A 25,277-nucleotide genomic window follows, 5' to 3' on the forward strand; every position below is an offset into this window, starting at 1 on the left:
GAAAAAGTGTGCAAAGTACTCAAACAGCGAAAGGAAGAGTTGGATTATCTCTCGGACTAATCGTCAATGTCTCTATTTTTGGCATACTACTTTCGCAACCCAGTTCTGCCATAGTGACGTCAACATATCTTAACTTGCAGGAAGAAGACAAAGGGCTGCGAACTAATTTTATATAAATATTGTTTAGTAAAATTATATTCTAACGGGATATAAAATAATGACTCTGCACACCATTTAGTTATATTAAATTAGCAAGCAAATTACGCTTCTATTTCAACAGATGTCTTTTTTATATCATAAAAACTATGGTACTATATTTTAATGATAATATATCCCGTGAGCTTACAATGCAGTGAACAGGCACTGAGAGTTGGAGCGGAAGAAAGGTCAACCGATTATTAAGACCTGCAACTTAAAACGATTAATTCATCTGTAACCCGTGAACTTGACCCTAATTCAACACCAACCCCAATCCCTGGGACACCAACACCACATCTATGTAGGTAAGTCCGGTTATAGGTCAGTATTCGTAACTACGTAGCTTTGGAATGCGCCTCAACACTTTATCTCACAATATGATAATCTTGAAAAAAAAAAATACCTCCGCAGACTGTCTGCTAATTTCTTAACCCACCTCTAGATCTAGACTAGAATCTAGATTATAGCTAGATCTAGATCTAGATCTAGATTCTAGATCTAGGATCTATTCTAAATCTAGATTTCTAGATATTAGTAGATTCTTCTATCCAATCTAGATCTAGATTCTAGATCTAGACTCTATCTATATCTCTATAAGTATAATCTATCTAGATCTAGATCTATATCTCTAGATCTAGATCTAAAATAGATCAGGAGTCTAGCTACTGGAGTAGCTACGGTGTAGCTAGATCTAGGTCTAGATTTCTAGATCTAGATCTAGGCCTGTAAAAGTGGTGAGTAGATCTCTAGTTAATCTAGCTCTAGATCTATACGATTTAGAATCTAGATCTAGATATCTCAATTATCTAGATCTAGAAATCAAGTAGATTCTTGATTTAGATATCTAGATTCTAGATAAAGTAGTAAGTAGGCCTAAATCTAGAATCCCCTAGATCTAGAATCTAGGAGGACTTAGAGCAGAGGCCTAGAGTCTAGTCTACTAGAGTGTCCTAGAGTCTATCCTTAAGCCTTAACTTAATCAGACTAAAATTATTAATTAGTAGCATTAAGTAAAGCACCATCATGTCTTCTTCGTTCTTAATTATTAGTGTGGAAGGGGATCGAGATTTATCTGCCAGTGGGTTTGAACTCCAGACTTTGTTCGAATTTATCAACCATGAGCTTTTTGCCGACTCGACCAAGCCTCCAACACAATTAAGGATTACGTGTCAACTGCGCCATTGAGGCCATTGACTCCGATTTCAGCCTGCTTTTCTTTTTGGATTTGCTTCCATAGCCTTTGTCCAACCAAGAACAAACTACAAGGCAGCAGTTGTTTGATTTTGGAGTTGTCTCTCCTAGAAGAGTGGCTGTCCCCAGCTAACGAGCCTCATCTGCCCGAGGGTTCGAACTCGAGACTTTTCGGTTTAGCAACCATGAGCTTTACCGACTCGACCACGCCGACCCCTCACCATCATGTGATCATAGCCATAGTTTAGTGATTAGAGTAGACTGTTGAGTCTGTGTAGAGTGGGGTGACACCATTTAGTGGGGTGACACCTAGTGAAAAAAGCTTATACACATACATGTACACGTATGCAGTATATAATTAAATTATAGGTCTATGTAGGCAGACACAAACACACACACATTATATATATAATATACTTTGTTTCTGGGGGAGGGGGGGGGGATTGACACCAAGAAGTTCTGCACCAGGAGACACCCGACCTAGTGGCGCCACTGAGAGTAGAGTGTGTAGATTCTAGATCTAGACCTAGAATAGATTTTAGTAGATCTAGTATTTTAAATAAGTAGCCCTATAAAAATATTACTTAGACTTATGCCTTATAGTTTAGGACAGTCTATCTAGGTTCATATTTAGTTATTAACTGTACTAAGATGTAAACCTAGATCTATAGCCTAACTAGATCTAGATTAAATCTAGTTTTAATCCTAGACTACCAGTGGCCTAAACTACATACATGGATCCCAATATTGACATTTATAATTTGTATGTATTAATCCTATATTCTTATTCTTAAACTATGTCAGTTTGTGGTGTCCCGTCCCCCCAAATGGACTCACCCGAAGCATAATTATCTAGGCTATATATAGTCTGTATATATTTATATATAGTGGGAAATCTGTCAGAAACAATTTATAATATGAGGCAATTTTTATTGTAAACTAGATCTAAAAATCATGGTTTTAATTTGTAATTATTAATTAGAAGATGCACATTAATAAAGACAAAAAATTATAAAACTATAATTACCCATGCAACTTGCAAGGGTGAAAATAGATCTACATGAAGAAAAAAATAAGATAATTGGAAATCTATACATATAATTCTCTACATGGACACCACCCCACACGAAAGATGACTGTCTAACCCTCCTCCCACCCCCTGCTCTCCAGGCATGTGCAACAGATCATATCGCTACCACCCCTACCAGCCCGGAGAGCCGTGGTTCACGCAGAATGTTCACAATCGTAGAGCCGGGATGGAATTAGTGAATGCTATTTGGGGTTGATAATTTAGTTTTAAAATGATTTGAAACTACGGGCAGGTAAAAAGTTCTGCTTGGTCTTTTCATTGTTGTCTGTAAACTGTGGTCACAGCTGCTTTCACTGGTGAGGATAATAATCATCCTTCAAGAGATACTGATAGTCTTTTAAAGCAAAATATTTTCAGTCACAGCATTGATAGTGTCAAATTCACAAATTAATAATTACTGAAAAGTAGAAAATAAAACAAGTGAATAGTAGCGTACGCTAAGCAGTGGGTCGGCTTGTGGTAAATATTAATCATAAAAGACATTATTTTAACCATAGATAATATAATATCTACCAGGTCAGATGATTGGGATCCCAACAAAAGGCTTACATTGACAAAAGTCAGAAAGGAAATAAGAAGGCAGGCAAACCATAAGGCCAACAAGTTTTATAAAACAACACATCCCAATTACAGGCATGTTTAGTATTTATATAATGATGCAAAGTACAACTTAGAGAAAAAAGGCCTAGTAAGATAAATTGTATGCTATGTCAGTTGTCACCTTCAACATTTTTGACTGCTGGCCTTATGACAGTTGGCCTTTGGTACTACATCCCAGATAAATAGCACCACATCACATGGTATGCTTTAGCCAACATTGGTTGACTACAAACTAATTTCCTCTCTGCACTTGTAATTGGCCAAGTTTACTATAAAACTGGAAAAAAGAAGACATTTTAATAAAATTAGATACATTTTTTATTGTCACCCCGTGCATTTAAACATAAAAAATCATGGGATTAGATAATGGGCCCAATACTCTTAGAATGTAAAAAAAAAACCCATTTGTCTGTTTTTCATACCAGTATTTGATTAGCTCTTTCAGAATGATTTGTTTTGTTTCAGTGAATGTCTCCAACAATCATGTTCCTGTTTTTTACTGAATGATGTCACACTTGTTTTAAGGTAAGCAGTAGTTAACATGAGCATCTAGAAATTAGGGAGGGGGTGATGCAGTCCCTCCTAATGTGTCCATTGGGGTGTTGCAGTCCCTAATGTGTGGGGTGTTGCAGTCCCTAATGTGTCCATTGGGGTGTTGCAGTCCCTAATCTGTGGGGTGTTGCAGTCCCTAATCTGTGGGGTGTTGCAGTCCCTAATCTGTGGGGTGTTGCAGTCCCTAATGTGTGCATTGGACAAGATGACTCTAGGGGAGAGTGCAAGGGGAAGTTCTCTGTGTGGATTTAAAAAACAACCATCTAATACAATATAGTTTACCATCAGTATTTATAGAATAAAAATAATTTTATCAGTATTTTAAATTGCTTGACACCATTGATATCTTGTTCCTCACCATATTCAAATACCTAAGCATTTTTCTAATAATTCAAGTTCAGGAGATAATAATTCATATACTGTACAATTAAAACTGTATTTTTATATATCAATTTGTATAGATTTACTACTGTTTTTTCCTAAACCTTTCTTTATATTGTCTTACACCTAATACTAATAGACGAATACAATAATACTTAGTCCAAGCATAGCCCACTGTTTCTTTAATCTTAATTTTCAGTTGGTAGTTGTTGTTGTGTAAGATAGTGTTGGTGGTAGTGGTTGTTGTGTTCAGATAGTGAAGGTGGTAGTGGTTGTTGTGTTCAGATAGTGATGATGATAGTGGTTGTTGTTTCTAGTGTTGGTGGCAGTGGTTGTTGTGTCTAGATGGTGGTAGTGGTTGTTGTGCTTAGATAGTGAAGGTGGTAGTGGTTATTGTCTATAGTGATGGTGGTAGTGGTTGTTGTGTAAGATAGTGTTGGTGGTAGTGGTTGTTGTGTAAGATAGTGTTGGTGGTAGTGGTTGTGGTTGTTGTGTTCAGATAGTGATGATGATAGTGGTTGTTGTTTCTAGTGTTGGTGGCAGTGGTTGTTGTGTCTAGATGGTGGTAGTGGTTGTTGTGGTTAGATAGTGAAGGTGGTAGTGGTTATTGTCTATAGTGATGGTGGTAGTGGTTGTGTTTAAAATTGTTATGGTGGTACTGGGGTTGTGTCTTGAATGTGATTACGAGGTTGTGCGTTGAGTCTTGACTTGAATGTAATGATGTTGGCTGTGTATTGTCTTGAATGTGATGTTGGAGGTGTGTTGTGTCTTGAATGTGACAATGATATGTGTTGTGTCTAGAATGTGACAATATGTGTTGTGTCTAGAATGTGACAATATGTGTTGTGTCTAGAATGTGACAATGATATGTGTTGTGTCTAGAATGTGACAAAATGTGTTGTGTCTTGAATGTGACAATGATATGTGTTGTGTCTAGAATGTGACAATATGTGTTGTGTCTAGAATGTGACAATGATATGTGTTGTGTCTAGAATGTGACAATATGTGTTGTGTCTTGAATGTGACAATATGTGTTGTGTCTAGAATGTGACAATGATATGTGTTGTGTCTAGAATGTGACAATGATATGTGTTGTGTCTAGAATGTGACAATATGTGTTGTGTCTAGAATGTGACAATGATATGTGTTGTGTCTAGAATGTGACAATATGTGTTGTGTCTTGAATGTGACAATATGTGCTGTGTCTTGAATGTGATGAAGGGGTGTGTGGTGAAAAAAGATGCCAGCAATGTTTGTCATCACAGCCTGATCACAAGTTACAGAGATCAATACTTTATTGATTCCCCGGTCGTGCTCACATTTTCCTGCACTAACAGATTCCAGAATGCCTACAACATTCTGGCAAAGTCTCTCATTCAAAACAAGTGCATTGTTTGACTAGAGTCAACCTCCCTCAAATTTCCCAGTGTTTTAATTGAAGTAGATCCAAATATTTACTCGACCCTATACAAGTTTCTGTCAGCTTAAAGAGCTTACCCTCATATGCCTCCTCATTTACATTTGTCTTCATCCTATTATAGGCATAATCATTTATTTGCGTTATTTTTATCCTATTATAGGGCTACTCATTTACTTTTGTCTTCATCATCTGTTTGGTAGACCCCCCCCCCCTTAACCGCTAGATTTCTACCCCCACATACACACATCACAGAAGTCAAAACTTGATGAACTTTAGGCTTTTCAATCCTTCGTGGTCTTTACAGTTTTAAACTTGGTACTCTCCCCTCTGTAATAAACTTGGTGGTCTCCCCTCTAAACTTGGTGGTCTCCCCTCTGTAATAAACTTGGTGGTCTCCCCTCTAAACTTGGTGGTCTCCCCTCTGTAATAAACTTGGTGGTCTCCCCTCTGTAATAAACTTGGTGGTCTCCCCTCTGTAATAAACTTGGTGGTCTCCCCTCTGTAATAAACTTGGTGGTCTCCCCTCTAAACTTGGGGGTCTCCCCTCTAAACTTGGTGGTCTCCCCTCTAAACTTGGTGGTCTCCCCTCTGTAATAAACTTGGTGGTCTCCCCTCTGTAATAAACTTGGTGGTCTCCCCTCTGTAATAAACTTGGTACTCTCCCCTCTGTAATAAACTTGGTACTCTCCCCTCTGTAATAAACTTGGTGATCTCCCCTCTGTAATAAACTTGGTACTCTCCCCTCTAAACTTGGTGGTCTCCCCTCTAAACTTGGTGGTCTCCCCTCTGTAATAAACTTGGTACTCTCCCCTCTGTAATAAACTTGGTGGTCTCCCCTCTGTTATAAACTTGGTGGTCTCCCCTCTAAACTTGGTGGTCTCCCCTCTAAACTTGGTGGTCTCCCCTCTAAACTTGGTGGTCTCCCCTCTAAACTTGGTGGTCTCCCCTCTGTAATAAACTTGGTACTCTCCCCTCTGTAATAAACTTGGTACTCTCCCCTCTGTAATAAACTTGGTGGTCTCCCCTCTCTAATAAACTTAGTGATCTCCCCTCTAAACTTGGTGGTCTCCCCTCTAAACTTGGTGGTCTCTCCTCTAAACTTTGTGGTCTCCACCCTGTAAAATTATAAATGTCAAACATCGGCCTATACACCCGTTTAGTTAGTGGTGATGTAAAAAAAAATAAGTGAAGATTTTATCGATTCAGCTGAGGCTAAAAAAATATTTCTGCTGATGTCACTTCAGTGTTTTAAAGGTTTCAACATACTTTAGTCACCAGTGTGTTACATCTGTAGGCTACTACAGGTCACCACCATGTCACATCTGTAGGCTACTACAGGTCACCACCATGTTACATCTGTAGGCTACTACAGGTCACCACCATGTTAGATCTGTAGGCTACTACAGGTCACCAACGTGTTACATCTGTAGGCTACTACAGGTCACCAACGTGTTACATCTGTAGGCTACTACAGGTCACCAACGTGTTACATCTGTAGGCTACTACAGGTCACCACCATGTTAGATCTGTAGGCTACTACAGGTCACCACCATGTTAGATCTGTAGGCTACTACAGGTCACCAACGTGTTACATCTGTAGGCTACTACAGGTCACCACCATGTTAGATCTGTAGGCTACTACAGGTCACCACCATGGTACATCTGTAGGCTACTACAGGTCACCACCATGTTACATCTGTAGGCTACTACAGGTCACCACCATGTTAGATCTGTAGGCTACTACAGGTCACCACCATGGTACATCTGTAGGCTACTACAGGTCACCACCATGTTACATCTGTAGGCTACTACAGGTCACCACCATGTTAGATCTGTAGGCTACTACAGGTCACCACCATGGTACATCTGTAGGCTACTACAGGTCACCACCATGTTACATCTGTAGGCTACTACAGGTCACCACCATGTTACATCTGTAGGCTACTACAGGTCACCACCATGTTAGATCTGTAGGCTACTACAGGTCACCACCATGTTGCATCTGTAGGCTACTACAGGTCACCGTGTTAGATCTGTAGGCTTCTACAGGTCACCAACGTGTTACATCTGTAGGTTACTACAGGTCACCAATGTGTTAGATCTGTAGGCTACTACAGGTCACCAATGTGTTAGATCTGTAGGCTACTACAGGTCACCACCATGTTAGATCTGTAGGCTACTACAGGTCACCACCATGTTACATCTGTAGGCTACTACAGGTCACTAATATGTTACATCTGTAGGCTACTACAGGTCACCACCATGTTAGATCTGTAGGCTACTACAGGTCACCACCATGTTACATCTGTAGGCTACTACAGGTCACCACCATGTTAGATCTGTAGGCTACTACAGGTCACCAACGTGTTACATCTGTAGGCTACTACAGGTCACCACCATGTTAGATCTGTAGGCTACTACAGGTCACCACCATGTCACATCTGTAGGCTACTACAGGTCACCACCATGTTACATCTGTAGGCTACTACAGGTCACTAATATGTTACATCTGTAAATACTACAGGTCACCACCATGTTACATCTGTAGGCTACTACAGGTCACCACCATGTTACATCTGTAGGCTACTACAGGTCACTAATATGTTACATGTGTAGGCTACTACAGGTCACTAATATGTTACATCTGTAGGCTACTACAGGTCACCACCATGTTACATCTGTAGGCTACTACAGGTCACCACCATGTTACATCTGTAGGCTACTACAGGTCACTAATATGTTACATCTGTAGGCTACTACAGGTCACCACCATGTTACATCTGTAGGCTACTACAGGTCACCAACGTGTTACATCTGTAGGCTACTACAGGTCACCACCATGTTACATCTGTAGGCTACTACAGGTCACTAATATGTTACATCTGTAGGCTACTACAGGTCACCAATATGTTACATCTGTAGGCTACTACAGGTCACTAATATGTTACATCTGTAGGCTACTACAGGTCACCAATATGTTACATCTGTAGGCTACTACAGGTCACCAACGTGTTACATCTGTAGGCTACTACAGGTCACCAACGTGTTACATCTGTAGGCTACTACAGGTCACCACCATGTTACATCTGTAGGCTACTACAGGTCACCACCATGTTACATCTGTAGGCTACTACAGGTCACCACCATGTTACATCTGTAGGCTACTACAGGTCACCACCATGTTAGATCTGTAGGCTACTACAGGTCACCACCATGTTACATCTGTAGGCTACTACAGGTCACCACCATGTTACATCTGTAGGCTACTACAGGTCACCACCATGTTACATCTGTAGGCTACTACAGGTCACCACCATGTTACATCTGTAGGCTACTACAGGTCACCACCATGGTACATCTGTAGGCTACTACAGGTCACCACCATGTTACATCTGTAGGCTACTACAGGTCACCAACGTGTCACATCTGTAGGCTACTACAGGTCACCACCATGTTACATCTGTAGGCTACTACAGGTCACCAACGTGTTACATCTGTAGGCTACTACAGGTCACCACCATGTTACATCTGTAGGCTACTACAGGTCACCACCATGTTTCATCTGTAGGCTACTACAGGTCACCACCATGTTACATCTGTAGGCTACTACAGGTCACCAACACGTTAGATCTGTAGGCTACAGTAGGCAGGCGGATGGTCTGGCCAAGACTTGATGTGTTGCTGCCAGCTCTCAAGGTTTGCTGTGGCAGGCATCTGTGTGCGATCAATAGAGGCTGAGCGTGAGCTCTTGTTGGCACCACCGCCCACACGTCTGCTCGCCTCGCTCACCACTCCCGTCACACAGGCCGGTCTGTAGTGCAGGACAAGTAGAGTTGATCGAAGTCCTGTGGTCACAAGCATGTTGAAATAGGTGTGCCGATCGTATTCTTCTTCTTCTTCTTCTTCGTTCTTAATTTTTGAATATGGTGGAGGATTCAGACAACAAGTCCAACTTCATGGACAAACCGGACTGTGGTTTCCAGTTTGTCAGGTGTCCCATATAATTTTTCCCTGAGTGGGGTGGGCTGGGGCCAGTGTCTGCCTCTTGCCTGGCTATACAGAGTACAATCCTGGAGTACGTGCTCCGTGTTTTCCGGGGCCTTGCCACAAGGGCACATTTCGCTACACCCAACCTTCAGTTTTTTGTGCATGTGTTGATTTAGTCTGTTGTGGCCTGTTCTAAGTCGAAAGATTATGTATTGTTGTTTTCGTGTCAAATTATAATATCCATCGTCTTTAATGTAGTGAGGGTGTGTGACAGACCACATTTGCGTTTGTTTGTGTTTAATTATTCTTTTTATTTCTTTTGGGTGTAGCGATCGTATTTACAACAGGGATGTGACTTCCGAATTTGAGCGGAAACCGATTTTTCCGTTTCAGTTGCGATTTTCCTCCGCTGATTTAATTTTCGCTGACTTTCAATTTTTGTCGATTTTTTACGAAGTTTTAAAAATTAGGAAAAACAAACCGGAAATGTCTTCTACTGAAAGGGCCGACATTAAATTAGATTAAATGTAGATTAAGATTCGGAATTTCGGCGGACTTTTTCACAGCACAATTTGTTTTAGTCCTAATTTTCCGCTGATATTTTCATTAAAAACACGGGAAAAGGTAATCTAAAATAATTCAGTTATTCAAATGCAACTTACATCTCTTAAGCCTGGTAATCTAGCTATTGATATAGCTTAATTTATCTATCGGTATTTTAACCCGCCTAAATCTACAGTTTCTCTCTGATTCTATTTTATTTCGCAATCTCAAATTAATATTGAAATCCTTGCAAAAGGTGACTATGAGGACTGGCTAACCCGCCCCACCTCGTAGTAACGGTGGCTCTTGTGACCTCACCTTGACCCCAAGTACGTGTTCAGTACTGCTTGTGGGGGGAAAAAATGACGTCACAGTCAATTTCAAATAGCTGTTCCCGCAATACATATGCCGCGTATGCCTACAGACTAAAACATAATACTTAACTCAACGTGACTACGACCGTGTCTTGTTTGTGGAGGAAAAAATAAGTTCAGACTGTTTTTAAATTTTTAATAAGGGGTCTTCCATAAATAACGTCACACTCGTAAGATGGTGTAACATCATTTTTTTGTATTTTAAAAAAGTAATGTTAGAAACTACTGCATTTTAGCCACTATTACGCGTTTTAGTTAACTATTGTAAAACATTGTAATAGAAATTGAATAAAATACACTTTGTTGGTCGACCTCAGTCAATATTTTAGAAAAAAATTCAATTCGAGGAGGGGGGGGAGCATTTGTTGGCTGAGGTGTGGCGTCATTAATGGGGGGGGGGGGAGTCTGGCTTTTGTAGGAGAGAGGGAAGTAAATATCGTCAAAAAAACGTGGATGACCCCTAACAATTTACAGCTATTCCAAAAAAACATAAATATCGATGTGGCTTGGCTATCAAAATGATTAACTTTGGTTCACACATCAGACCCTTTCTAATCTTAGCTAACCTGATCCATTTCATTTTTCCATCACATGAACCTAAAACTTTCAAATTGTAACTAATCTTAATCTAGGCTCTTTACAGTCTAGACATATTTTTACCAATCCTATCTTTAAAAGAATATAAGGCATTAGGCCCCCTATTTAAAATTGAAAACAGGAGTACATCTAGAATGTACACTAGATTAGTACAGTTTAAATTAGCTTAATGGTAAATAAAACTTAATTGCTACTTTTGTTACATTGTAATTTTTTTTTAAAAGTTGTTACAAGGTAAACATTAAATTGCAATTAGACAATACTTTCAATGTTATTTTAGAGTAACATAAACTTCTTGTATTTAAAATATTAACTTCATTAAACAATTAATTAGTACAGTAACAGTATGAAGCTGCTTAACTGCGATAAAAAGTAGATAAAACATTGAGTTATTATCCGAAGAAAATTTCCTAATTTTTTTTGTTTTCTTCCACCATGCCATGTTCAGCTTTGTCCGATGCCCTAAACACTCCCTTCACTTTGTATCAAACTCAATTTTTTTTCTCATTGCTGTTTTTGTCTGTTCTAACTGCCAGTGTCAACAAAGTATATGTATAGTTTAAAGTATAAAAAGTATAGGTATAGTTTGAAGTAGAAAAAGTATAGGTATAATTTAAAGTAGAAAAAGTATATGTATAGTTTAAAGTAGAAAAAGTATAGGTATAGTTTAAAGTAGAAAAAGTATAGGTATAATTTAAAGTAGAAAAAGTATAGGTATAATTTAAAGTAGAAAAAGTATATGTATAGTTTAAAATAGAAAAAGTATATGTATAGTTTAAAATAGAAAAAGTATAGGTATAGTTTAAAGTAGAAAAAGTGTAGGTATAGTTTAAAGTAGAAAAAGTATAGATATAGTTTAAAGTAGAAAAAGTATAGGTATAGTTTAAAGTAGAAAAAGTATAGGTATAGTTACAAGTAGAAAAAGTATAGGTATAGTTACAAGTAGAAAAAGTATAGGTATAGTTACAAGTAGAAAAAGTATAGGTATAGTTTGAAAGTATAAAAAGTATAGGTATAGTTTGAAAGTATAAAAAGTATAGGTATAAAGTAGAAAAATTATAGGTATAGTTTAAAGTAGAAAAAGTATAGGTATAGTTTAAAGTAGAAAAAGTATAGGTAGGCTATAGTTTGAAAGTAGAAAAAGAATAGGTATAGTTTAAAGTAGAAAAAGTATAGGTATAATTTAAATAGCAATATAAATATAAAGTGATATTTCAACGCCAAGGGTAGACAAAGGTACAGAATATAGTCCAAGTTAAGACAGAACAGACAGACCCGACGGGTTCCGAACCTACCATTCCACACGGCACCAAATCGCCTCGCCTTCCATAATTTAAAGTAGAAAAAGTATATGTATAGTTTAAAGTAGAAAAAGTATAGGTATAGTTTAAAGTAGAAAAAGTATAGGTATAATTTAAAGTAGAAAAAGTATAGGTATAATTTAAAGTAGAAAAAGTATATGTATAGTTTAAAGTAGAAAAAGTATAGGTATAGTTTAAAGTAGAAAAAGTGTAGGTATAGTTTAAAGTAGAAAAAGTATAGGTATAGTTTAAAGTAGAAAAAGTATAGGTAGGCTATAGTTTGAAAGTAGAAAAAGTATAGGCATAGTTTAAAGTAGAAAAACTGGCCAAGTTCATAGAGGGTTTGGTAGCGATGATTTAAAAGAAATAATACACGGTAGCTTGAAATATTTGTTGCTACTACAAAGTGGATGATTTCCTGTACTGTACGGTGTAATGTGCTCTTTAGTTCTATATCATTGGCGATTTTTGTAGAACCATCGATGCAGAAATCCATATGAATAAGACACGAGCTACACTATGGACACTAGCCCGTCTAGTGCCATCATGTCATGTGGGTCTCATACACAGTTCTTGCTGGTTTATTGTGTATGGAGACTGGCCCATCTAGTGCCATCATGTCATGCACAGTTCTTGCTGGTTTATTGTGTATGGAGACTGGCCCATCTAGTGCCATCATGTCATGTGCGTCCCATTCACAGTTCCTGCTGGTTTATTGTGTATGGAGACTGGCCCATCTAGTGCCATCATGTCATGTGGGTCTCATACACAGTTCTTGCTGGTTTATTGTGGCAGTTGCCTGATTGTCATGGTCCTAATTAATGACATTTTAATTTATCGGGTGGTCAGTATTTCTGGGAGCCTTATTGCTTTACCACACATTTTCCACATTAACCACATGACACCTGACAAGTTTTGACACAGGAACCACATGACACCTGACATTTGGTACTTATGAAATCACCTTGTCTTTTTCAGCTTATACTGAACCATGACCAGAAGTAAAGGCTGAAAATAGCTGAGAATACAACAGTCATCATGTTGAAGAGGAAATTTGATGCCAGCCTAGGAGAGGGAACCACTCCTTGTAATGGCCATTCAGAGAGTGATGATAGCAACTGTAGTGCTGGTAGTACAGACGCGCTGGCTCCTGAAGGTATCTAGTCTTGATACAGTCCACACTAGACTCTAGTCTTGATACAGTTCCACACTAGACTCTAGTCTTGATACAGTTCCACACTAGACTCTAGTCTTGATACAGTTCCACACTAGACTCTAGTCTTGATACAGTTCCACACTAGACTCTAGTCTTGATACAGTTCCACACTAGACTCTAACCTTGATACAGTTCCACACTAGATTCTAGTCTTGATACAGTTCCACACTAGACTCTAACCTTGATACAGTTCCACACTAGACTCTAACCTTGATACAGTTCCACACTAGACTCTAGTCTTGATACAGTTCCACACTAGACTCTAACCTTGATACAGTTCCACACTAGACTCTAGCCTTGATACAGTTCCACACTAGACTCTAACCTTGATACAGTTCCACACTAGACTCTAGTCTTGATACAGTTCCACACTAGACTCTAGTCTTGATACAGTTCCATACTAGACTCTAGTCTTGATACAGTTCCACACTAGACTCTAGCCTTGATACAGTTCCACACTAGACTCTAGCCTTGATACAGTTCCACACTAGACTCTAGTCTTGATACAGTTCCATACTAGACTCTAGTCTTGATACAGTTCCACACTAGACTCTAGTCTTGATACAGTTCCACACTAGACTCTAGTCTTGATACAGTTCCACACTAGACTCTAACCTTGATACAGTTCCACACTAGACTCTAGTCTTGATACAGTTCCACACTAGACTCTAGTCTTGATACAGTTCCACACTAGACTCTAGTCTTGATGCAGTTCCACACTAGACTCTAGTCTTGATACAGTTCCACACTAGACTCTAGTCTTGATACAGTTCCACACTAGACTCTAGCCTTGATACAGTTCCACACTAGACTCTAGTCTTGATACAGTTCCACACTAGACTCTAACCTTGACTCTAGCCTTGATCTATTGTAAATTTGTGTACACCTATCACTTAAATTTTATTCTATTGTAAATGTGTGTACACCTATCACTTATATTTTGTTCTATTGTAAATTTGTATACACCTATCACTTATATTTTGTTCTGTTGTAAATTTGTGTACACCTATCACTTATATTTTGTTCTATTATAAATGTGTACACATATCACTTATACTTTATTCTATTGTAAATGTGTGTACACCTATCACTTATATTTTGTTCTATTGTAAATGTGTGTACACCTATCACATATATTTGTTCTATTGTAAATGTGTGTACACCTATCACTTATACTTTATTCTATTGTAAATGTGTGTACACATATCACATATATTTTGTTCTATTGTAAATTTGTGTACACCTATCACTTATATTTATTCTATTGTAAATGTGTATACACCTATCACATATATTTTGTTCTATTGTAAATGTGTGTACACCTATCACTTATACTTTATTCTATTGTAAATGTGTGTACACCTATCACTTATATTTATTCTATTGTAAATGTGTGTACACCTATCACTTATACTTTATTCTATTGTAAATGTGTGTACACCTATCACTTATATTTTGTTCTATTGTAAATGTGTGTACACCTATCACTTATATTTGTTCTATTGTAAATGTGTATACACCTATCACATATATTTTGTTCTATTGTAAATGTGTGTACACCTATCACTTATATTTATTCTATTGTAAATGTGTATACACCTATCACATATATTTTGTTCTATTGTAAATGTGTGTACACCTATCACTTATACTTTATTCTATTGTAAATGTGTGTACACCTATCACTTATACTTTATTCTATTGTAAATGTCTGTACACCTATCACATATATTTTGTTCTATTGTAAATGTCTGTACACCTATCACTTATACTTTATTCTATTGTAAATGTGTGTACACCTATCACATATATTTATTCTATTGTAAATGTCTGTACACCTATCACTTATATTTTGTTCTATTGTAAATGTGTGTACACCTATCACTTATATTTTGTTCTATTGTAAATGTGTGTACACCTATCACATATATTTATTCTATTGTAAATGTGTGTACACCTATCACTTATATTTTGTTCTATTGTAAATTTGTGTACACCTATCACATATATTTATTCTACTGTAAATGTGTGTACACCTATCACATATATTTATTCTATTGTAAATGTGTGTACACCTATCACTTATACTTTATTCTATTGTAAATGTGTACACATATCACTTATACTTTATTCTATTGTAAATGTGTGTACACCTATCACTTATATTTTGTTCTATTATAAATGTGTACACATATCACTTATACTTTATTCTATTGTAAATGTGTGTACACCTATCACTTATATTTTGTTCTATTGTAAATGTGTGTACACCTATCACTTATACTTTATTCTATTGTAAATGTGTGTACACCTATCACTTATATTTATTCTATTGTAAATGTCTGTACACCTATCACATATATTTTGTTCTATTGTAAATGTGTGTACACCTATCACTTATACTTTATTCTATTGTAAATGTGTGTACACCTATCACTTATATTTTGTTCTATTGTAAATGTGTGTACACCTATCACTTATACTTTATTCTATTGTAAATGTGTGTACACCTATCACATGTATTTATTCTATTGTAAATGTGTGTACACCTATCACTTATATTTTGTTCTATTGTAAATGTGTACACATATCACTTATACTTTATTCTATTGTAAATGTCTGTACACCTATCACTTATATTTATTCTATTGTAAATGTGTATACACCTATCACATATATTTGTTCTATTGTAAATGTGTGTACACCTATCACTTATACTTTATTCTATTGTAAATGTGTGTACACCTATCACTTATATTTTGTTCTATTGTAAATGTGTGTACACCTATCACTTATACTTTATTCTATTGTAAATGTGTGTACACCTATCACTTATATTTTGTTCTATTGTAAATGTGTACACCTATCACTTATATTTTGTTCTATTGTAAATGTGTATATATCTTTCAGTTGCTTCTGGACCTTCTGCACCAAAACGCATGAAGAAAAAAGTCAACTTTAAAGGAGTAACTGTTTATTATTTCCCTCGCAGACAAGGTTTTACATGTGTACCTAGTGAAGGTGGATCTACATTAGGTAAAAAAAAATGTTTTTGCTGATCAAATTTTTTCATATTTAATTACTAATAATTAGTGGATCTGATGATTTACACACAAGAACAATGATTGTGTCAAGAAAAATGATTGTGTCAAGAAAAATGATTGTGTCAAGAAAAATGATCATTTTGCCCTGTCTAGCATTTCTTCTTTCATTTGTTTGTCAATTATAAGAAAGCAGAATTTTTCTGAGACCTTCTGAAGCTGATTGCACCATGTTACAAGAGTGTATCTTTTATTGCCACCACATGTCACCAGACCTTTCTCACCACATGTCACCAGACCTGTCTCACCACATGTCACCAGACCTGTCTCACCACATGTCACCAGACCTGTCCCACCACATGTCACCAGACCTGTCCCACCACATGTCACCAGACCTGTCTCACCACATGTCACCAGACCTGTCCCACCACATGTCACCAGACCTGTCTCACCACATGTCACCAGACCTGTCTCACCATATGTCACCAGACCTGTCTCACCACATGTCACCAGACCTGTCCCACCACATGTCACCAGACCTGTCCCACCACATGTCACCAGACCTGTCCCACCACATGTCACCAGACCTGTCCCACCACATGTCACCAGACCTGTCCCACCACATGTCACCAGACCTGTCTCACCACATGTCACCAGACCTGTCCCACCACATGTCACCAGACCTGTCCCACCACATGTCACCAGACCTGTCCCACCACATGTCACCAGACCTGTCTCATCACATGTCACCAGACCTGTCCCACCACATGTCACCAGACCTGTCTCACCATATGTCACCAGACCTGTCCCACCACATGTCACCAGACCTGTCTCACCACATGTCACCAGACCTGTCTCACCACATGTCACCAGACCTGTCTCACCACATGTCACCAGACCTGTCCCACCACATGTCACCAGACCTGTCTCACCACATGTCACCAGACCTGTCCCACCACATGTCACCAGACCTGTCCCACCACATGTCACCAGACCTGTCCCACCACATGTCACCAGACCTGTCCCACCACATGTCACCAGACCTGTCCCACCACATGTCACCAGACCTGTCCCACCACATGTCACCAGACCTGTCTCACCACATGTCACCAGACCTGTCCCACCACATGTCACCAGACCTGTCCCACCACATGTCACCAGACCTGTCCCACCACATGTCACCAGACCTGTCTCATCACATGTCACCAGACCTGTCCCACCACATGTCACCAGACCTGTCTCACCATATGTCACCAGACCTGTCCCACCACATGTCACCAGACCTGTCTCACCACATGTCACCAGACCTGTCTCACCACATGTCACCAGACCTGTCTCACCACATGTCACCAGACCTGTCTCACCACATGTCACCAGACCTGTCCCACCACATGTCACCAGACCTGTCTCACCACATGTCACCAGACCTGTCCCACCACATGTCACCAGACCTGTCCCACCACATGTCACCAGACCTGTCCCACCACATGTCACCAGACCTGTCCCACCACATGTCACAACATGTCACCAGACCTGTCCCACCACATGTCACCAGACCTGTCCCACCACATGTCACCAGACCTGTCTCACCACATGTCACCAGACCTGTCCCACCACATGTCACCAGACCTGTCTCACCACATGTCACCAGACCTGTCCCACCACATGTCACCAGACCTGTCTCACCACATGTCACCAGACCTGTCCCACCACATGTCACCAGACCTGTCTCACCACATGTCACCAGACCTGTCCCACCACATGTCACCAGACCTGTCCCACCACATGTCACCAGACCTGTCCCACCACATGTCACCAGACCTGTCTCACCACATGTCACCACATGTCACCAGACCTGTCTCACCACATGTCACCAGACCTGTCTCTCTGTTTTCTGGGTGTTGATTTTGTAATTCACTTTTGAGCCACTTCTAATGTAGTGATTTTGTAGACAAATTTTGACACAGGTAACTGATACGACAGTTATGATAAAGCATGACTGTAAGCTCATATACAAGACAAATAAAATTTTGGATTTTTAAAAAAAAAAATCATATTTTATTTATTGGCTACTCCTCTATAAGCAATATTTCAACCAACAAGCTAATCATTTGAAAGTTGATATAAACCTGCCTAATGTGATGTATCTGGGGGTGCAGCTAAAACTTTCCTATTCTAATACAACTTGAATTTTTAAAAATTGAAATGCTTATTGTCTCATGGTTGGGAAGAATTATTTAAAATGTCATTACATTATTTGTGGATTTATTATTAATAGTTTTATTGTTTTGGTGGATTTTTTGTCAATTTTACCTTGTTAGGTTGATACTGCCCTCTTTAGTCATAATCTAATGAATACTTTCCAAACCTTAATCTAACTCAAATATTGACTTACCAATTTAATTAAAATGGCAATAAAACAAATGTAAAAATGCTTTTTATAATAAGCTTTTACTTTTAAATGCAACAAAAAGTAAAAGAAGTAAACTTGCTTTTTTTAGAAAAAGCAGAGATTGTTTATAGATTTCTTTAGGTATATTTTAGTGACCAGCAGAGATTTTCTATTTGTCTGTTGTATATTCCCAGGCATGTCAGAGCGCCACAGTTTCACAAGAGATTTCAGCCTGTCTGACTACACCAAAGAGCAGAAGAGAATCCACCGAGCTATACTGGCTGAACAGAGGCGTCAGGGTAAAATGTTCCCATCTCCTCTGTTAGCCTCCAGTGGTCCCAGTCAGGATGAGGACATCTCATCAGCCAGTGAGAGTGACAGTGAGTATGATGACTACTACTTCCTGCAACCTCTTCCCATTCGCCAACGCCGCGTCCTACTGCGTACGGCTGGTGTCAAGAAAATTGACAATGAAGAGAAAGACGAGTGTCGAGACATTCGCGTGTCCCGCAATATCTGTGGCTGTGACTGTAAAATGTTGTGTGAGCCAGCGACCTGCTCCTGCAGCCTGGCTGGCATCCAGTGTCAGGTGGACAGGCTGTCCTTTCCCTGTGGCTGCACCAAGGATGGCTGTGGCAACCCTGCAGGCAGGATTGAGTTCAACCCCATCAGGGTCAGGACGCACTTCATCCACACCCTGATGCGGCTGGAGCTGGAGCGCTCCCAGTGCCCAGACAGCGCAGCCACCCAGTCAGCCAACATAGAGATTGATGTCGTGGGGGCCAACTGTGAGGAAGGGGAGCTGACGGACAACTCTGCAGACAGCTGCAGTGGAGCCAGCACTGGGGGGCAGCTGGTCCTCAAGAGCCGTCTCAAGGCTAAGAAGGTGGAGTCTATTGACCTCAACATGTTTAACAGTAATGAGAGGGGGAGCTGTCGGGACTGTCAGAACACTGACATGTGCAATGTCATGATGCATGACGTCAAGTTTTCTATGGTGAGCCAGCAGCGCCAGCAACAGCAGCGAGCCATGAGCGCTGTCTTGAGCAGCCAGTCCAGCTACCAGGGCTCCAGCCACCACCTGAGTCTGCTACCCCAGCCCAGCCAGCACATGCTGCTCTTCCATGATGGGGAGGAGGAGGTCTACCAGGCAGAGAACACCACCTCCATGTACTTTGACCATGACGACAGCTCCTACTCTGAGATGAGTGATGTCTCCCCCGATGGTGCTCGCCCATTTGCCAACCTGTCTGGGCCAGGCAGTTTCAGCCTCAAGTTTCACATGACACCGACCTCATTGTTGGGTCACAGCACGCCCAGCTGTGTCCAGTCACTGGGTCACAGCACACCCAGCTGTGTCCAGTCACTGGGTCACAGCACACCCAGCTGTGTCCAGTCACTGGGTCACAGCACACCCAGCTGTGTCCAGTCACTGGGTCACAGCACGCCCAGCTGTGTCCAGTCACTGGGTCACAGCACACCCAGCTGTGTCCAGTCACTGGGTCACAGCACACCCAGCTGTGTCCAGTCACTGGGTCACAGCACACCCAGCTGTGTCCAGTCACTGGGTCACAGCACGCCCAGCTGTGTCCAGTCCTTGGAGAGCCAGCAGCAAGGCCTGAGAACTCCATACATGCCTTCTGTGGCCTCTGTAGACATGTCTGAGAGACTGGCACCACACTTCCCCATGCAGTCGTCTACCTACAAACCTGAGTCTCTTTTAGCCCTAACCTTCAACTCAGACCCAGCCGCAGGTTCTGACTTCATGCACCCAACTGGTCATGTGACCAACAATTCAGATCATATCCCAGCCGCAGGTTCTGACTTCATGCACCCAACTGGTCATGTGACCAACAGTTCAGATCATATCCCAGCCGCAGGTTCTGACTTCTTGCACCCAACTGGTCATGTGACCAACAGTTCAGATCATATCCCAGCCGCAGGTTCTGACTTCTTGCACCCAACTGGTCATGTGACCAACAATTCAGATCATATCCCAGCCGCAGGTTCTGACTTCATGCACCCAACTGGTCATGTGACCAACAGTTCAGATCATATCCCAGCCGCAGGTTCTGACTTCATGCACCCAACTGGTCATGTGACCAACAATTTAGATCATATCCCAGCCGCAGGTTCTGACTTCATGCACCCAACTGGTCATGTGACCAACAATTTAGATCATATCCCAGCCGCAGGTTCTGACTTCATGCACCCAACTGGTCATGTGACCAACAATTTAGATCATATCCCAGCCGCAGGTTCTGACTTCTTGCACCCAACTGGTCATGTGACCAACAATTCAGATCATATCCCAGCCGCAGGTTCTGACTTCATGCACCCAACTGGTCATGTGACCAACAGTACGATGACAGCCAGCACCCCCCTTCTCTCAGCAGTAACCAGATGTTTTGGGTTAGATGCCCCTGCCACACAGGAAGCTGGTCTGGCTGCCTCCAGCTTGTATGCTGCCAGCACAACTACCTACGCAACCATGACCAGCACAACTCGTGACCTGCTAGCTGCCCACTGCCCTAGCATTTCCTCTCATATGGACACCAAACTGGGCTTGTCCACTGATGTCAAAACTGAAGTTCAGCTTTATGCTACTCAACAGGACACTACCCCAGCAAGTTACCAGCTAACTGAACCGGCTGCCCCAGCCAGTTACCAGCTAACTGAACCGGCTGCCCCAGTGAATTACCAGCTAACTGAACCGGTTGCCCCAGCCAGTTACCAGTCAACTGAACCGGCTGCCCCAGTGAATTACCAGCTAACTGAACCGGTTGCCCCAGCCAGTTACCAGTCAACTGAACCGGTTGCCCCAGCCAGTTACCAGTCAACTGAACCGGCTGCCCCAGCCAGTTACCAGTCAACTGAACCGGCTGCCCCAGCCAGTTACCAATCAACTGAACCGGTTGCCCCAGCCAGTTACCAGTTGACTGAACCGGTTGCCCCAGCCAGTTACCAGTTGACTGAACCGGCTGCCCCAGCCAGTTACCAGTCAACTGAACCGGTTGCCCCAGCCAGTTACCAGTCAACTGAACCGGTTGCCCCAGCCAGTTACCAGCCTAATGAGCCAGCCATTAGCTCAGGAACATTGGAGACCTGTGACTGGACTCTGAATGGGACAAAATCTACCCCATTACCTGAACACGAGGAACTGTCAATCATTGACAGTAGGGCTCCAGAAGTGACATCTTCTACATCAACATCTTCCTCTTCATCACCAACTTCAGAAGAGAAGGAAGGGATTGGTCAGCAGTATTCTGACTTGATGAAAGAAAATTTGTTGGAGATGGTCTTAGTTTAAGGTCAGCCCAAAAAGTTGAGTGGGACAGACATCTTCTTGGCAGATGGTGAGGAAACCTGTGTCTGCCCAGTTTCTGGAGTCAGTTTGATGCAACAAAAGAGAGTTTTGTAACTGGCATGAACTTGGAGACTGCTCTGTTGTGTAGCCTCTTGTCTTTGGTGCAATATTTTTCCTGTCGGTATCTGGTCACAATGTCAGCCTGGTGAACCAGTGGATAACCAGCGCTTGAACACAATCAAACATTTTTAACCTTTGATACACAGTTTTACCTGAGAACTGACTTGTAGCCAGGGCAAGCTATGGATGTTTTTTTTTATTTGCTACCCATGATTTTTGATGGCATGTCAGATATTTGATGGGCCTCTACACATTTTTACCAGATCTGAGTATTGTTTGCATGATACATTTCTTGTCTAGATCATTGATCACTGTCCTTGATGATCATGGGTGCCACATCTTCTGCAGTGCTAGGACTAGCTCAGTCTCCTGCCATACAAAGTTTGCTTCTACACTTGTAGGATTAGATCTATACAAGCATTGAGGAAGACTTTCTCTCTTCTACAGTACAGCAATACAGCCAATTTAGTCAGTCATACATCCAGTTAAGTTAGACACATAACCAATTTAGCCAGCCACAGAACCAATTTAGCCAGCCACAGAACCAATTTAGCTAACCACACTACCAGTTTAGCTAACCTAACTACCAATTTAGCTAACCACACAAGCAAGTGAGCTAGCCTTTGAATGATGAAGATCCCACCTTTGCTGTTGTCAACTTGAATGTTGTAGCTTTTACATTGATGTCTTGCTGTCCTGGCCACATAGGTGCTTGCCACATAGACATTGGAGCGCTAGATGTGGCCCTGAAGAAAACTAGTGCTTGTGTCATCACCTGTGTGGCCCTGGCAGTCAACTACTTACTAGATAGTCTTTTAGAGTAACTGATGTCATTGAGAACTACTAGATCTGATGCTGTTGTACCGTGGCTGTTCTTATGACTGGTCTGTTGAATCTTGTCTAAATAACCTGCCGATGTGGAAGGACTGAATAGGACACTTTTCAACATTTATTTGCTAGCTTTTGAATATTTGATCTCTGTATTCTGATTTCCTTCAACTGAAATTGTAAGAAAGTTTTTTTTTTTTTAGTTCCGGACTGCACCATCCTACATGTAAATATAGTCAATAATTTATTGGTCTCATCCGTTTTATGTGTGTACAGCTATGGTCTTTTTTGTAAAGTACACTCAGGCTTTTATTGTTGTACTCTACACTTTGGGCCATTGTTGTATGCTACACTTTGGGCCATTGTTGTACGCTACACTTTGGGCCATTGTTGTACGCTACACTTTGGGCCATTGCTGTACGCTACACTTTGGGCCATTGTTGTACGCTACACTTTGGGTCATTGTTGTATGCTACACTTTGGGCCATTGTTGTATGCTACACTTTGGGCCATTGTTGTACGCTACACTTTGGGCCATTGTTGTATGCTACAATTTGGGCCATTTTTGTATGCTACACTTTGGGCCATTGTTGTATGCTACACTTTGGGCCATTGTTGTATGCTACACTTTGGGCCATTGTTGTACGCTACACTTTGGGCCATTGTTGTATGCTACACTTTGGTCCATTGTTGTACGCTACACTTTGGGCCATTGTTGTACGCTACACTTTGGGCCATTGTTGTACGCTACACTTTGGGCCATTGTTGTACGCTACACTTTGGGCCATTGTTGTATGCTACACTTTGGGCCATTGTTGTATGCTACACTTTGGGCCATTGTTGTACGCTACACTTTGGGCCATTGTTGTATGCTACACTTTGGGCCATTGTTGTATGCTACACTTTGGGCCATTGTTGTATGCTACACTTTGGGCCATTGTTGTACGCTACACTTTGGGCCATTGTTGTACGCTACACTTTGGGCCATTGTTGTATCTAGCACTGCGTTATTTTTTGTTTCAATCTGTGATATTTTGACTTGCACAAGACCGCCAACCTAGTCAAATGGAGTAGGTCACTCACGAGAGATCTGGAGTAGGTCACTCACGAGAGATCTGGAGTAGGTCACTCACGAGAGATCTGGAGTAGGTCACTCACGACAGATCTGTCCTGTGCAGGTCAACTTTTGTGTACAATTTTTTTTCTATGCGGACAAATCTTTTTGGAAGACCGGAATTTTTTTCTTGCCATTTTGTACTAAGATCTGTGTTTTTGGTTGTAAAACGATCTATGCCATGTGAGATCTGCCATATGCCATGTCAGATCTGTCATATGCCATGTCAGATCTGTCATATGTCATGTCAGATCTGTCATATGCCATGTGAGATCTGCCATATGCCAAGTGAGATCTTAGCATTGAACGAATGTGAGAGCTGGGTTGACTCTGGTAGCCTGGAATAATTGGCCGGCTTGTATGTCCACCACTGTGCTGATAGTGAATGACAGGATCAGGGTTTGGACTGAATGATCAAAATCTCTCTATACATATATTCATTATTAGCTGTTTCTGTTGTGACTTTTGTGAAATCTAGAAAATATGGCATTAAAAAAAGCACCCAATAGCTTTGTGATGTTGTGTTTACGAGACGTTTAGCAGAATAAATGCTTGCTTTAGATGTGGCTGGATCGGACTATCCCTTCATATACTGACGTCACAGGTGACCTACTCAACTCTACTTCACCTGCCCAGTGTCCCGCCAAGTCTCAGACAACATGTTTTTATCGTTTAAAAAAACGATTCCAGCCGAGCATGTCTCTGACCACACTATCCCTTCATATGCTTAGGACAAAGAAACAGATTAACTCTACTTCACCTGACCTGTATCCCATCAAGTTCAGATAGGCAACTTTATCATTCACACCTAAAAAATAAAAAATTATCATTGACGTATTGGTCTAGAACCCGTGCCACCCGCATGCAAGCCGATTACACTGACAATTTAGCTATTTAACTCGTGACGTCACAGATGTTTTTTTATACTATAGTTTAATACTTTAGTCTCCTTATGCAACTTGATTTACGCGCATAGATCTAGATCTAAGTCTAGTAGTAGTAACTTTCAAATTAAATTTTATCTT

The 25,277-nt window shown here is 40.7% G+C and overlaps 1 protein-coding gene across 3 annotated transcripts; it reads left to right on the forward strand.

Annotated features, from left to right (window-relative positions):
- Positions 1 to 352: 352 nt before the first annotated feature.
- LOC131956668 (mucin-2) lies at positions 353 to 24,752 on the forward strand. 3 transcript variants are annotated; one of them, XM_059321210.1, is made up of 5 exons: positions 353 to 503; positions 3,545 to 3,604; positions 13,213 to 13,390; positions 16,361 to 16,486; positions 19,078 to 24,752. In XM_059321210.1, exons 3-5 carry the CDS (start codon positions 13,273 to 13,275, stop codon positions 22,191 to 22,193), a joined length of 3,360 nt encoding a protein of 1,119 aa, XP_059177193.1. In that variant the 5' UTR covers positions 353 to 503; positions 3,545 to 3,604; positions 13,213 to 13,272; the 3' UTR covers positions 22,194 to 24,752. The 3 variants fall into 3 exon arrangements, with proteins under 3 accessions (XP_059177193.1, XP_059177194.1, XP_059177195.1); XM_059321211.1 differs by having other exon boundaries at positions 353 to 499; XM_059321212.1 differs by lacking the exon at positions 353 to 503 and adding an exon at positions 848 to 932.
- Positions 24,753 to 25,277: the final 525 nt, after the last annotated feature.

Source organism: Physella acuta, unplaced genomic scaffold (genome assembly GCF_028476545.2).
Source record: "Physella acuta isolate Inbredline_101_S28 unplaced genomic scaffold, ASM2847654v3 ptg001167l, whole genome shotgun sequence".
NCBI classification, from domain to species: domain Eukaryota; kingdom Metazoa; phylum Mollusca; class Gastropoda; family Physidae; genus Physella; species Physella acuta.